The following is a 13,635-nucleotide window of genomic DNA, read 5'->3' on the forward strand; positions in this document are numbered from 1 at the left end:
TCCTCCCCAGACAAGATACTTATCTTATTATTGAATCAAAAACTACACATTATAACTTCTAAAAACCACGACATAAGAACTATAAATTCTCTGTAACAGTCATATCCACATTGCTCGTCCAAACACACACTAAATCCTTTTGCGGTATAACGATATCATATAAACTTAGAATAAAAAAAACTCATCAAGTTGTTTTCCACTTCTCTATCAAGCATGCAAGTGTTTTGAGGGCTTCAAAGTTCAAAGTCCAAGCAAACCCAACCCAACCCAAATTCCTTCCATTTTTTCCTACCGACCTAGGCCAAATCCATTTGTCAGAAAAACAAAAATGAATACCAAAAACCCCAGTTTTCACAAATCACAACCTCTTCTTCCTCTCTCTCTCTCTCTCTACCTAAACTCCTTTCTCTCTCTAGATTTCCTTCATCATTAGCCTTTCCTTCATCATTAGCCTAATTGATCACTCTTAAAACTCACCCTACAAACTTCATACTCCTTTCCCTTTACTTAACCCATAGAGATCTGCTATTCACACCCTTCAAATCTTCCATTTCCTTTTAAACTAAGATCCTTTCACCTCAATTTCCGATCAAACTCAAACGCGCTTTTCTTTTCACCTCAAAATCACAATAAATAGAAGCGAAAAGCACGATAGAGAGAGAAAGAGTAAGCAGAAATGAAAATCCCTTGTTGTTCGGTGTGCCAAACGCGGTACAACGAAGAAGAACGAGTTCCTCTTCTTCTTCAATGCGGTCATGGCTTCTGCAAAGAGTGTCTTTCTAGAATGTTCTCATCTTCCTCCGACGCTAATCTCACCTGTCCTCGTTGCCGCCACGTGTCCACCGTCGGTAACTCAGTTCAAGCTCTCCGCAAAAACTACGCTGTTCTTTCGTTAATCCTCTCCGCCGCCGATTCCGCCGCCGCAGCCGGAGGCGGCGCCGGCGGTGATTGTGATTTCACCGATGATGATGAGGATAGAGATGACAGCGAGGTTGACGACGGTGACGATCAGAAACTAAATTGCCGCAAGTATGTATTAAACAATAATAATCATATATCTATTCATTTACCTATACATACGTATTATAATTTTTGATACTTGAGAAATTCATTTTATATAATTTTTAAAATAGACTTTATACTTGAAATTTTTTAAAATATAAAATTAATTTTTATTTTAAAAAAGAGGTTGTAATTAGAGTTATTATTTGCTCAATTATGTGTAGGAACAGCCGTGGATCGCAGGCGTCTAGTTCGGGAGGATGTGCGCCGGTGATTGAGGTTGGAGTGCATCAGGATTTGAAATTGGTGAGGAGGATTGGGGAAGGGAGGAGAGCTGGAGTGGAGATGTGGTCGGCGGTGATTGGAGGTGGAAGGTGTAAGCATCAAGTGGCGGTGAAAAAGGTGGTATTGAATGAGGGAATGGATTTGGATTGGATGTTGGGGAAATTGGAGGATTTGCGTAGGACTTCGATGTGGTGTAGGAATGTTTGTACTTTTCATGGTGCTATGAAGGTTGATGAGAGTTTGTGTCTTGTGATGGATAAGTGTTTTGGATCGGTTCAATCGGAGATGCTAAGGAATGAAGGAAGACTCACTTTGGAACAAGTCTTAAGGTTTTTTGAAATTTTGATTTTATCTTGATTTAGCTTTTTTCTGTTCATGTTGTTGTTGATTTGATTAATGTCATTGGAAGAAATTGATTTGACTAGGTATTGAGTAGCCGTTAGTAGCCGGTATAGTAGTGGAATTTGTACTAACGGCTATTTTCTGTGACCCGTGATTGACAAATGCTAAGTAGCATAGTGGGTGATTATTGTGTTGGATTAGTAATGCAATCATGGTTTTCAATTTAGTTTCTCGTTTCTACTGTGTTGCACGTTGTGTTGTCAATTGCAGATTGTGGAAAATAGCGGTTTGTTCCAATTTCGGTATGCACCAGTGCTATAGCGCCACCGTAGCTGCTATTTCACAATATTTTATACCAAATAGCGTATTCTTGAACAATAGCGATTTGATCAAATTCCGCTACGCGTGCTATAGCGCCGTTGTAGCTACTATTTAACAACACTGGTTGCATGTTGAGGTTGCAATTATTAATGGTGCTAATTGATCCTTATATCATGAAAATTATGAATGTCGAATTGATTATGTGGTTGTTAAAAACTCAATAGGATTACATGAAATGAGACCGCGTTTTATTAACTGATGTGACATATGATTTGAAACCATGATGAGTATTGTAGTGATTTGACTGGTATAAGTAGGATACATCACAATGTTGTTAGGTTTTGGATGAATACTAATCAAATTTTGGAAAGGAAACTCTATCTTGGTGGCTTTATTAAATCTGAATGGTTTATTTGGTGTCTAAAATATTTATATTTTACTCCAGTCTCTTGTTTTTATGTTGCTCTAGAAATATTTGAATGGAATCGTTTAGAGAAGATTTAGTCAGAATTATTTGTCCTTTGATTTAAGAGTTATGCTAAAAGATACGAAGACTTTTGACACGAAATCTGATGAAGTTAAATTAAACCGGCCATACACAGGTAAAGTGGTATTATAAAAATGATTAATGGATACAAAGGTAATTATCAATCAATTATTATTAATAGCAGTACATTTTGTTTAATTTTTTTTTGTGACGATCTGCATTAGTGTTAATTTAATTGCCTGATTTCTTATCCATGCTATATAGGCAGCTTAATAATTGTTTTGGTTGTATATGAGTTATTCCGTATAGCATTTCTATTGGCCTTTACAGCCATAATAGTAACATTGTAATTTGGCAAATGTAGATATGGGGCAGACATTGCACGAGGGGTTGTTGAACTTCACGCTGCAGGTGTTGTCTGCATGAGTTTAAAGCCTTCCAATCTAATTCTTGATGCAAATGGTCATGCTGTGGTTTCTGATTATGGACTTGCTACAATTCTGAAGAAGCCTTCCTGTTGGAAGGCTAGACCTGAGTGCGACTCCGCAAAGATCCATTCCTGTATGGAATGTATAATGCTCAGCCCACATTATACAGCACCAGAGGCCTGGGAGCCTGTGAAGAAGTCATTAAATTTGTTCTGGGATGATGGAATAGGTATATCTCCCGAATCAGATGCCTGGAGTTTTGGTTGTACATTGGTCGAGATGTGCACGGGTGCCATTCCGTACGTGGAGAAAACTCATTATTTACTCTAGCTTTTTTCCTTATTTTCTTCGATCTTCTTTTTCAAATTCCTTAGGGAAAAACTATGCTTGTGCAGTTGGGCTGGTTTAAGTGCAGAGGAAATCTATCGACAAGTTGTCAAGGCAAAGAAACAGCCTCCACAATATGCTAGTGTGGTTGGTGGTGGAATTCCAAGGGAATTGTGGAAGATGATTGGAGAATGCTTACAATTCAAACCATCTAAAAGACCTACCTTCAATGCAATGCTGGCAATATTTCTCCGTCATTTGCAAGAAATACCACGCAGTCCTCCTGCAAGCCCTGATAAGTAAGTTTGTTAAGTTATTATAACCATGACTTCATCTTCAAGGTTGGTTTTTATAATATCTGATTGAGCAGTTATGGTGTTTCTGATTTAGTATGGAAATGTGAGCTTGATTTTGAATGTGCTCAATGCAGAGTTTTCTTATTCAAGGAACGTTTGTATAAACTACTAAATTAAGTATTTATTCAATTAGTGCTTATCATATGAGAGCTTATTTCGTACATGCACAGTTCAAGAGTTTATTTCCATTTGTATATGCGAATCAAAAATCTATTTGCGTTTTCAACTTTTGTTTTTACCGTAAAATTAGAATTTGTTGATGGATGGGAATGAAGAGGAGAAAGGGTTAGCTTCTCTTAAGCTTATATATATATAAATGCAACATTTTAGGAATATTTATAGCGTCTTTTTTCTATAAACCAGTTTTTTCATCTTTACAAAATTTGAAATTATTTAATTTATTTCCAAAAAGTGTTCCTAAAAAAATTATTGCTGATAAAATAATAATGTTATATATGATTGGTCATATAATTGTGGTTATATAGATGCTTTTTTTCAAGTATCTATAATTGCGAGTGGAAGAAAGGTAGCTAAATTCAATTAATTTTTTGATAGACAAGTAATTGATGAAATTCCAAATGGAATTGGGACTTCCAGTTTTTTTATAGGAGAGGCTATCAAATATGTCCGTGTGTGTGGGTGTGGGGGGGGGGGGGGGGGGGGGGGGGGGGATTTCTTCATATATTTTCTTTTTTGTATTAATCTTTTTAGTAATTTGTTATTATATATTTATATAATAAAATTATATGATAAAACAACTTGTGGGAATGTCATACTCTCTTTTGATAGGTTCTCTCAAACATTATATATGTGCTTATGTCATAAGATAAACTCAAATAAGTTCTTTCAATTCCAAGAGCTTCCTTTATGTTAAATGAACAGCGATTATCTTATAAAATGTTAAATATTTCTTTTTTATGCAGTGACCTTGTTAAGGGCTCTGTATCAAATGTGACAGAGGCTTCCCCAGTACCTGAATTAGAAATTCCTCAGGACCCAAATCGTCTCCATCGACTTGTGTCTGAAGGGGATGTCACTGGCGTTAGGTTGGTGCTGGATTTTTATGGCTTGAGCTAGCTTGTACTAAATTTTTGTTTGTCATTACATTTGTTCTCTTTGTATTTACTGTACAGAGACTTTCTGGCCAAGGCTGCATCCGAAAATGAAAGCAACTTCATATCTTCTCTATTGGAAGCTCAAAATGCTGATGGGCAAACAGCTCTCCACTTGGCTTGTAGACGTGGCAGTGCAGAACTGGTCGAGACAATTCTGGATTATCCAGAGGCAAATGTTGATGTATTGGACAAAGACGGGGATCCTCCTCTTGTTTTTGCTTTAGCAGCTGGGTCCCATGAATGTGTGTGTAGCCTTATCAAAAGAAATGCTAATGTGAGGTCACGGTTAAGAGATGGCTTGGGCCCATCAGTAGCTCACGTGTGTGCCTATCATGGTCAGCCAGATTGTATGCGAGTGCGTTTTCACTAAATTTTACTTAATGATTCCTTTTCTTCATTGATGCTATATTCACCTAAATTATTTGGGGACAAATAACAGGAGTTACTTTTAGCTGGAGCTGATCCCAATGCGGTGGATGACGAAGGTGAATCTGTACTTCATAGGGCAATTGCCAAGAAGTTCACAGACTGTGCTCTTGTGATAGTGGAAAATGGAGGCTGTAGATCAATGGCCATCTCGAATTCAAAAAATTTGACGTGAGTAACGACTTTTCGATTTTCTATATTTTAGAATTTGTATAGTAGTCAGTGTAGAGGTATATAAACTTTATTAACTATTGGGATATTTGTTAACATATTATATATTAGACTGAGGAAAAACAGATTTTCGAAAGTGTATTTGTCATCAACTTGAAGTTTCGCATCTATAGTGTTCTGGTTCGCTGCATGTTTTTTTCACTCATAGCATAGTACCTTCATGTTGAAAGATGTAGCTTGACTGGAGGAGGTGCTATGAATTACTTTAATTATTTCTTATCCTCTTGTATCATTGAAAACATTTAAGGATGGTAACAGGATGATATATTTCTGTAAATCAATTTTACATTGAATCTGCATTTCTGGTTTCAATAATGATTGAAGCTGAGTATCATTATACTACATAAGTGAAGCTAGTTATTCTAGTTAGTTTTTCATCATCACTGTGTTTTCCTTTTATATTTTGCTGCAAAATTTCCAGTCATATGTTGTAAGATTTTTGAATAGTTATTTATATATTCTCTTGGTCTTTACAGATCTCGGGCTTTTATGCATGTATCCTAGGAATAAGATTTTACTTTTCTGATGATAGAGTTAGGGATTATTGTTAGGTTAGGCATTGAAGATGATAGCTTTTTTGCTTTTACTGTACAATTTAATATTTCTACGCTATGCTATTGTTTGCTGGAGGGAAAGCCTGTTATTCCTATTTGAACCTATTGCAACAACCTATTCTAGGTTCTTGAGTAGCAAAGGATATGACATAAAATGTTTTTATCATTTTTAGTAAGGAATTCTGTTTCTTAATTCTTAGGAAAATAATTATGAATTCTACTAAGAAATAATTTGTATACAAAAAAAAATGAAGTAATATACTAGTGGATCTGTTACTATTATTCTTCCAAAGATCCAATTCAAACTTAATCTGATAATTTAAGCATACCCAGAATTCGAGAATCGCATTGCTTTCTTTGGAATTTTACGTTCCAAGTCTAAGATGATATTGTTGTGCAGTTAATACATTGGACAGTAGTAGATAAGAATATCCTTCTGTGTCATTTTGTTCATAATTGAACCCACACAGTGAGATAATGTTCTGTTGTTATTATTAATTATCGCATATGTGCAAATCATCATACAGTTTTTCTATGTTGTTGTAGACCGCTGCACTTGTGCGTAGTAACATGGAATGTTTCTGTTGTGAAGAGATGGGTGGAAGTTGCAACTGCTGATGAGATTGCTGAAGCAATTGACATACCAAGCCCTATTGGCACTGCCTTGTGCATGGCAGCCGCTTCTAAGAAAGACCATGAAAGTGGTATGCAAATCATCATTGCTTGATTGTGATTTTGAGGATTGGCTATTTTTTTATTGAGCTATTTATTTATTTACTACAATATTTGGTCGCCTGGTTGTTATATTGCATCCATTTTAAAGCTGTAATGTTAGCTGTATTTTAATCACTAGGATGATGTTTCAAGAAAAAGATATCCAAAATTTTTCCAGTAATCCTTGAAGATTGACTACATGTCAATTTCAAGGATTCAGATAGAAAGGCGAGAAACAACTTTTGAAGGGTAAGGAATCCTCCAGTGCAAGAAAAACTGTGAGCAAAGTTTAATAAGGAAATAAAGGAAGAAAACTCAAGCATGAAGCAATGTTATTCATCTGGGTTTGAGTGGAAGCAAAGTATCATCACGATGTTAGATTGTTTAATTGCTATGCTCATTTTGATCATAATTGAAGTAATGCCCTTAGGTGTGATAACTCAATAATGTTCAGTTGAATCCCCATGTTTGCCTTCAAAAGTCACTTCAAATTTAAGAGTTAATGCATGGATATTCTTAAAGTTGTTTTTGCTATTTCTTCTCTTTACAAAATAGTTTAATCATCTTTTCTTTTTTGTTCATGCCATATATAGAGGGGAGAGACTTGGTGCAGATATTGCTTACAGCAGGAGCTGATCCATCTGCTCAAGATTCACAGAATGGGAGGACAGCTTTGCATACGGCTGCTATGACAAATGACGTGGACTTGGTTCAGGTTTGTGGATCACCTTGTTTAAAATGACAATGTATCCATAAATATTTTGAATGCGCTAATATGTTTTGCTTGCTCTGAGTAGGTTATTCTTGCTGCTGGTGTTGATGTGAACATTCGAAATGTGCACAATAGTATACCTCTTCACTTGGCCTTAGCTAGGGGTGCAAAGACATGTGTTGGGCTGCTTCTAGATGCTGGGGCGGATTATAATTTGCAGGTTTTATTACAAGTTCTCATTTCCCCCATTCGATCACATATATAATTATAATTATAACTAAAGCTATAATTAATGTTAAGATCCCACATTACTTGTAGATATGGCCAAAATAGTTTTTATAGGGTTTGGACAAATCTAGTCCCTTGAGCTAGCTTTTACAGTTGAGTTGGGCCTAGTTGAAATTTTAATATGGTATCGAAGTATATCTTAGATCTGTTATTATCGATCCACATTTATCCATACTTTAGATGCCATGCTATGTGTGTGACGAGGTGTGTTGAGATCCCATATTGACTTGAGAGTAGAGATATGGTCAAAGTAGTTCTTATAAGACTTAGGCATTACTCGGCCCCGAGCAAGCTTTTGTGTTTGAGTTAGGCGTAACCCAAATTCGAATAATTAATAATGTTAAAGTTTGATCTGGTAGCATTATTGTGGATGGTTCTTTGGTCATTGCTCATGAGGTCTTATTTACCCTGTTTTCTCATTCCATAAACAAAGTTGTATCTGTTTACTTCACCAGATCTTCATTATACGGTATGACTTGTTTGTTTCTGAGATCAGTATTTGCTGTAGCCATTCTCGAGTAATTTAATTTTAATCTTTGATAAACTAAACTGTTAAAGGCGGTTGGAGGGTTATCACGTCTAGAGAACATGATTGCTATTTAAGCTTAGCAAGTATGCTGGAGAAGACATAAAATGAACATCGAGATTTTTCTATTAATTAAAATGACTGAATTGAATTCTGGAGTGAATTGTGATTGATATATTTGGGATTATGTGCTTGCTGCCATGACAGTGAAATGTATTTTTTTTTTTTTTTTATTTGTCGTGCTCCTTGTATTAACCATGTATTTGAACCTTTGCACTTTCATTTGTGCATGATCCAATATTAGTATAGGCAACTTATTTTTACTTTGAATTTTGTTTACTTAGTGGAAATAATTGAAAGTTGATATTTTCCCTATCTTTCGGAAGGAAGCTTACAATTACATCTTTGTTAGTTATGATTCTAATGTAATTTTTGTGCAGGATGATGATGGTGATAATGCTTTCCATATAGCAGCTGAAACAGCAAAAATGATACGTGAAAATCTGGACTGGCTTGTTGTGATGCTATTGAATCCTGATGCTGATATCGAAGTCAGAAACCACAGGTAAGTCACAAGCTCACAGCTCAAGACACTGCATTTTCATTAAATTTCAATTATTTTTTAGTCTCTTTAAACTTCTGAATAATTATTCTCAACAAATATTGTGTTTAGCTGTTAATTGTTCGTCTACATCAGCATATTAGACACATTGAATTCCAAATCATTACCGTGACTGATAGATTTGTTTTGTGATAGAGGCAAGACACTACGAGACATCTTAGAAGGTTTACCCCGAGAGTGGTTATCCGAAGATTTGATGGAGGCACTCGTGAATAGAGGAGTTCATTTATCTCCTATAACGTGGGTGAAAAACATTTTATGGATTTTTTTACTGGATATGATATTTATAATTTTCCATATGCAGCAAATATGCATTAAAATTTGTTTACTTATTGCTATATGTAGATTTGACGTATTAGATTGGGTGAAGTTTAAAAGAACAGTCACAGAACCAAAACATGGGTGGCAAGGTGCTAAACCAAATAGTGTTGGCTTTGTGCAAAGTGTGCCAGGCAGAGATAATGATGAACTCATCGTTTCATTTTGTTCGGGCGAGGTTCGTGTTCTGACAAGTGAAATTGTAAAACTCATACCGTTGGATAGGGGACAGCATGTACAACTGAAAGGAGATGTAAGCGAACCTAGGTATGATGTTTGCATAACTGCAACACTTATTTATGAATGCAATGTAATGGCTTTTTTAAGTTAAACGCCTGCAGTGGTGGGTGGTGGGTTCCTTTTATCTTTTTTAAACACTAGTTACATACAGATTGCATAGATCCTGTGTAATGTGGAGGAGTTTCTGTTCCTTTTAGTAACAACTCTTCTGGTTATCATGCCATTTTTTCCTGAGAAAAACACGGGATAAAAAGTTAAACTTTTCCAAATTCCAATTTGTGAAACAGGAAAAAATGTAGAGTGAAGATAAAATAAGAGGGAGAAGAGAAATTAAACCACTATAGCTTCCATATACATCTTAATGACGGTTGAAGTTATAGGGTTTAGCGAGGAAAAAATTTGAGACTCTCCACTTGGCATAGTATTAGACATTCGATTCGATTGATACGATGGAAGACAAAAAAAACCTAACCCCTATATATGCAAAACAAAAAGGTCAAGTACTAGACTTCTGATCTTAATCAAGGGAGCAAGTAACTTACTAAAGATCAGATAAAATTTCTAAGAATAAGACAAGGTTCCTTACAAGATCCCTAAAAATGAGACCAATCATGTGTCGCTAAAATAATGCAAATTATCCTCATATATTATGATATGAATCACTCTCTCTGTCTAAGATATTATTCGTAAATATGTTCAAACTTGCACTCAAGCTGAAGCTAACTCTAAAGGGATGGACATGCCAGAGATGACTATTGTTGTTTGTTTCCAAAGTTCAATGCAATATTAGCTATTGTTGCCAACTATATCCTTAAGTTGCAGTGAGATAAATAGGTGGAGTGGCATGATAAATAGTTAATGATATTATCGAAAAAGAGTTCTATCAAAAGTAACATAATTTATTGATTTTATTGGTATGTGTAAAAAAATCTTTAGTTACAACTAAAAATGAACAGAAGAAGCTATATACAGGCCGCCTACTTATATCTGGTCTGTTAAATTTTGTTTATTGGGCCTTGTGTGCTTTCACCCATTTGCCTTTAACTTCGATGATCATTGTTTCTTTTAGGTTTGGTTGGCGTGGGCAGTCACGTGACAGCATTGGGACAGTATTATGTGTTGACCCAGAGGATGGAATCCTCCGTGTTGGATTTCCTGGAGCATCCAGAGGATGGAAAGCTGACCCAGCAGAGATGGAACGGGTTGAGGAGTTCAAGGTTGGAGATTGGGTTCGTGTTCGTCCAACCCTTACAACTTCAAAGCATGGATTAGGAAATGTGGTACCAGGAACCATTGGCATTGTATACTGTATCCGACCTGACAGTAGTTTGTTAGTCGAGTTGAGCTATGTTCAAAATCCATGGCATTGTGAACCAGAGGAGATTGAGCATGTTCCTCCTTTTAGGGTAAGAGGAATGTAGATTATTTTAATTCTCTGGCATAATATTTTTGTCCTGTTTTTGTTACATGATTTGTATTTGTCTTACAGATTGGTGATAGGGTATGTGTGAAGCGGTCTGTCGCAGAACCTAGATATGCTTGGGGTGGTGAGACACATCACAGTGTTGGAAGAATAAGTGAGATTGAGAATGATGGTCTCTTAATAATAGAAATACCAAATCGACCCATACCATGGCAAGCTGATCCATCTGATATGGAGAAGGTGGAAGATTTTAAGGTGACAATTCTTTTGGTTGATGTTGATCATTTGCTTCCATTTTAAGTTTGTTACCTTGTACTTACTGTGTAATGCCTTATTATTGTTTTCCTGTATTTAAATTGTTAATATATCTGAAATCAGGTTGGAGATTGGGTCAAAGTGAAAGCTTCGGTATCTTCTCCAAAATATGGATGGGAGGATATTAGAAGAAACAGTATTGGTGTAATTCATAGCTTGGAAGAGGATGGTGATATGGGTGTTGCCTTTTGCTTCAGAAGTAAGCCTTTTTCTTGCTCGGTCACTGATGTGGAGAAAGTTCCTCCTTTTGAGGTGGGACAAGAAATTCGTGTGATGCAATCCGTTAATCAGCCACGGCTTGGGTGGTCAAATGAATCACCAGCAACTGTTGGAAAAATAGTGCGAATTGACATGGATGGTGCCCTCAATGTAAGTACAGTTCCATAACTACTACGAAACAGGACCTAAATAGTAATAAACCCAGATTAGTATTAAATCTTATAAAGCCATATAAACATTGCCTAGGTAATAGCATATATGTGGGGGAATTTTGCCACTTTATATGGCTAAAATCAAAGTTTTGCAAATGCTAATTAGTTATTTGATTTGATTTCATCTTGAGGTTACATCAGCGAATGTGTTTTAAATGTTTTTTGTTTGTAGGCGAGGGTCACTGGTAGGCAGAGCTTGTGGAAAGTTTCTCCTGGAGATGCAGAACGACTTCCAGGATTTGAGGTTGGAGATTGGGTACGCTCTAAACCAAGCCTGGGAAATAGACCAAGTTATGACTGGAATAGTGTTGGGAGAGAGAGTTTAGCTGTTGTGCATAGTGTACAGGATTCTGGATATTTGGAGTTGGCTTGCTGTTTCCGTAAAGGGAAGTGGATCACTCATTATACAGATGTTGAAAAGGTTCCTAGCTTTAAAGTCGGGCAGTATGTTAGGTTCCGACCTGGTTTGGCTGAACCCAGGTTTGGTTGGGGCGGGGCTCAGCCTGAATCTCAAGGTATTATAACCAGTATTCATGCGGATGGAGAAGTCAGGGTTGCATTCTTTGGTTTGTCGGGACTGTGGAAAGGCGATCCTTCAGATCTGCAGGCAGAACAAATCTTTGAAGTGGGAGAGTGGGTGAGGCTGAAAGAAAACGTAAATAATTGGAAATCAATTGGACCAGGTAGTGTCGGTGTCGTTCAAGGAATAGGTTATGAAGGAGGTGAAACTGACAGAAGCACTTTTGTTGGCTTTTGTGGGGAACAGGAAAAATGGGTGGGACCAAGTTCCCATCTTGAAAGAGTTGACAAACTCTTTGTGGGACAGAAGGTTAGAGTTAAACAATATGTAAAACAGCCTAGGTTTGGGTGGTCAGGGCACACCCATGCTAGTATTGGTACTATACAAGCAATTGATGCTGATGGAAAACTTCGGATATACACTCCAGCAGGTTCAAGAACATGGATGTTAGACCCATCAGAAGTGGAGGTGGTAGAAGAGAAGGAGCTATGTATTGGAGACTGGGTAAGGGTTAGAGCATCAGTTTCCACTCCAACCCACCATTGGGGGGAAGTGAGTCATTCAAGCATCGGGGTGGTGCATCGGGTGGAAGATGATAATTTATGGGTGTCATTCTGTTTTGTAGAGAGATTATGGCTTTGTAAGGCAAGTGAAATGGAACGGGTTAGACCATATAAAGTGGGGGACAAAGTAAGGATCAGAGATGGACTTGTATCACCGCGGTGGGGATGGGGGATGGAGACGCACACCAGCAGGGGGCATGTTGTAGGAGTAGATGCAAATGGTAAACTAAGAATAAGGTTTCGATGGAGGGAAGGGAGACCTTGGATAGGAGACCCTGCTGATATTGCTCTTGATGAGAACTGATGTAAAATTTTATAGGAACATGGAAGCTTGTATCATCATAACTTGATTTTCTCATTCAGATCTTTGGCCTATTGCTTTTCTGGGTCTGATCTTGTGCAAGAAATCGAAATCTTTATGTGACCTGTTACCATATGTGCTCTGAACTATGTAACTCCTATCAATGTTGGAATGTAGTTTGGCCAAATTTATTGATGTTAATGAACAGAGTGAATGGATTAAAGTTATGGAGAAAGGAAGATTGGCTTACTGACTGAGGTATAGAGATTTAAGGTGAACTATTGGCGATTGGACCATTTATATTCATTATTATATACTCACATATATAAGTTTGGAGTTCCAGATTTTGAGGTGTATATTTATATATGTTTATTATTTAATCTTGTTGTACAAATCGTACTTGTACTTGGTCGCCAACTTAAATGCATTTTTTTTTACTTGCTCATTGTGCAGTTATGCATAGTTCATGAATTGAATTGATTCAATTATACAACATTAGCATTTTACTAATCCCTATTGTCTCCATTGAGTTACTCTGAAGTCAGAGATCAATCCATTGAAAAACGATAACTATGTAATCCGAGTTTGGATCCCCTCAAGGGTCCATTTTGGAGAGAGAAGAAAAGCATATCTTTGTATTTATTTTAACATTAAATTGTTTTTGTCTTTCTCTTTGAAATGGTCCCTCTAGTATTTTAGGGGATTCAAACTCGGGATCCTGATCAGAAATATATTCAGAAATATATTTTGATTAATCTTTAATTTGATTTGTTTATTTCGGTGAAGAT

The 13,635-nt window shown here is 36.6% G+C and overlaps 1 protein-coding gene across 2 annotated transcripts; it reads left to right on the forward strand.

Annotated features, from left to right (window-relative positions):
* The first annotated feature begins 348 nt into the window (after positions 1 to 348).
* On the forward strand, positions 349 to 13,292 carry KEG (protein kinase KEG). 2 transcript variants are annotated; one of them, XM_085750762.1, is made up of 17 exons: positions 349 to 1,029; positions 1,227 to 1,616; positions 2,802 to 3,164; positions 3,261 to 3,491; positions 4,472 to 4,594; positions 4,682 to 5,018; positions 5,103 to 5,260; positions 6,421 to 6,578; positions 7,182 to 7,303; positions 7,386 to 7,520; positions 8,555 to 8,679; positions 8,872 to 8,976; positions 9,082 to 9,321; positions 10,364 to 10,700; positions 10,784 to 10,972; positions 11,096 to 11,401; positions 11,636 to 13,292. In XM_085750762.1, the coding sequence occupies exons 1-17, from the start codon at positions 677 to 679 to the stop codon at positions 12,848 to 12,850; spliced, it is 4,887 nt and encodes a 1,628-aa protein (XP_085606888.1). In that variant the 5' UTR covers positions 349 to 676; the 3' UTR covers positions 12,851 to 13,292. The 2 variants fall into 2 exon arrangements, with proteins under 2 accessions (XP_085606888.1, XP_085606889.1); XM_085750763.1 differs by having other exon boundaries at positions 1,233 to 1,616.
* Positions 13,293 to 13,635: the final 343 nt, after the last annotated feature.

This window comes from Medicago sativa, chromosome 3 (genome assembly GCF_051527215.1).
Source record: "Medicago sativa cultivar Bolivia chromosome 3, Bolivia_mono, whole genome shotgun sequence".
Taxonomy (NCBI): domain Eukaryota; kingdom Viridiplantae; phylum Streptophyta; class Magnoliopsida; order Fabales; family Fabaceae; genus Medicago; species Medicago sativa.

Bases quoted from the DNA above. Each gene is read 5' to 3' on its own strand.
- KEG (XM_085750762.1), top strand. From the start codon at position 677: ATGAAAATCCCTTGTTGTTCGGTGTGCCAAACGCGGTACAACGAAGAA. The intron at 3,165-3,260 runs GTACGTGGAGAA...ATGCTTGTGCAG, and splicing joins ATGTGCACGGGTGCCATTCC to TTGGGCTGGTTTAAGTGCAG. The intron at 7,521-8,554 runs GTTTTATTACAA...ATTTTTGTGCAG, and splicing joins GGGCGGATTATAATTTGCAG to GATGATGATGGTGATAATGC.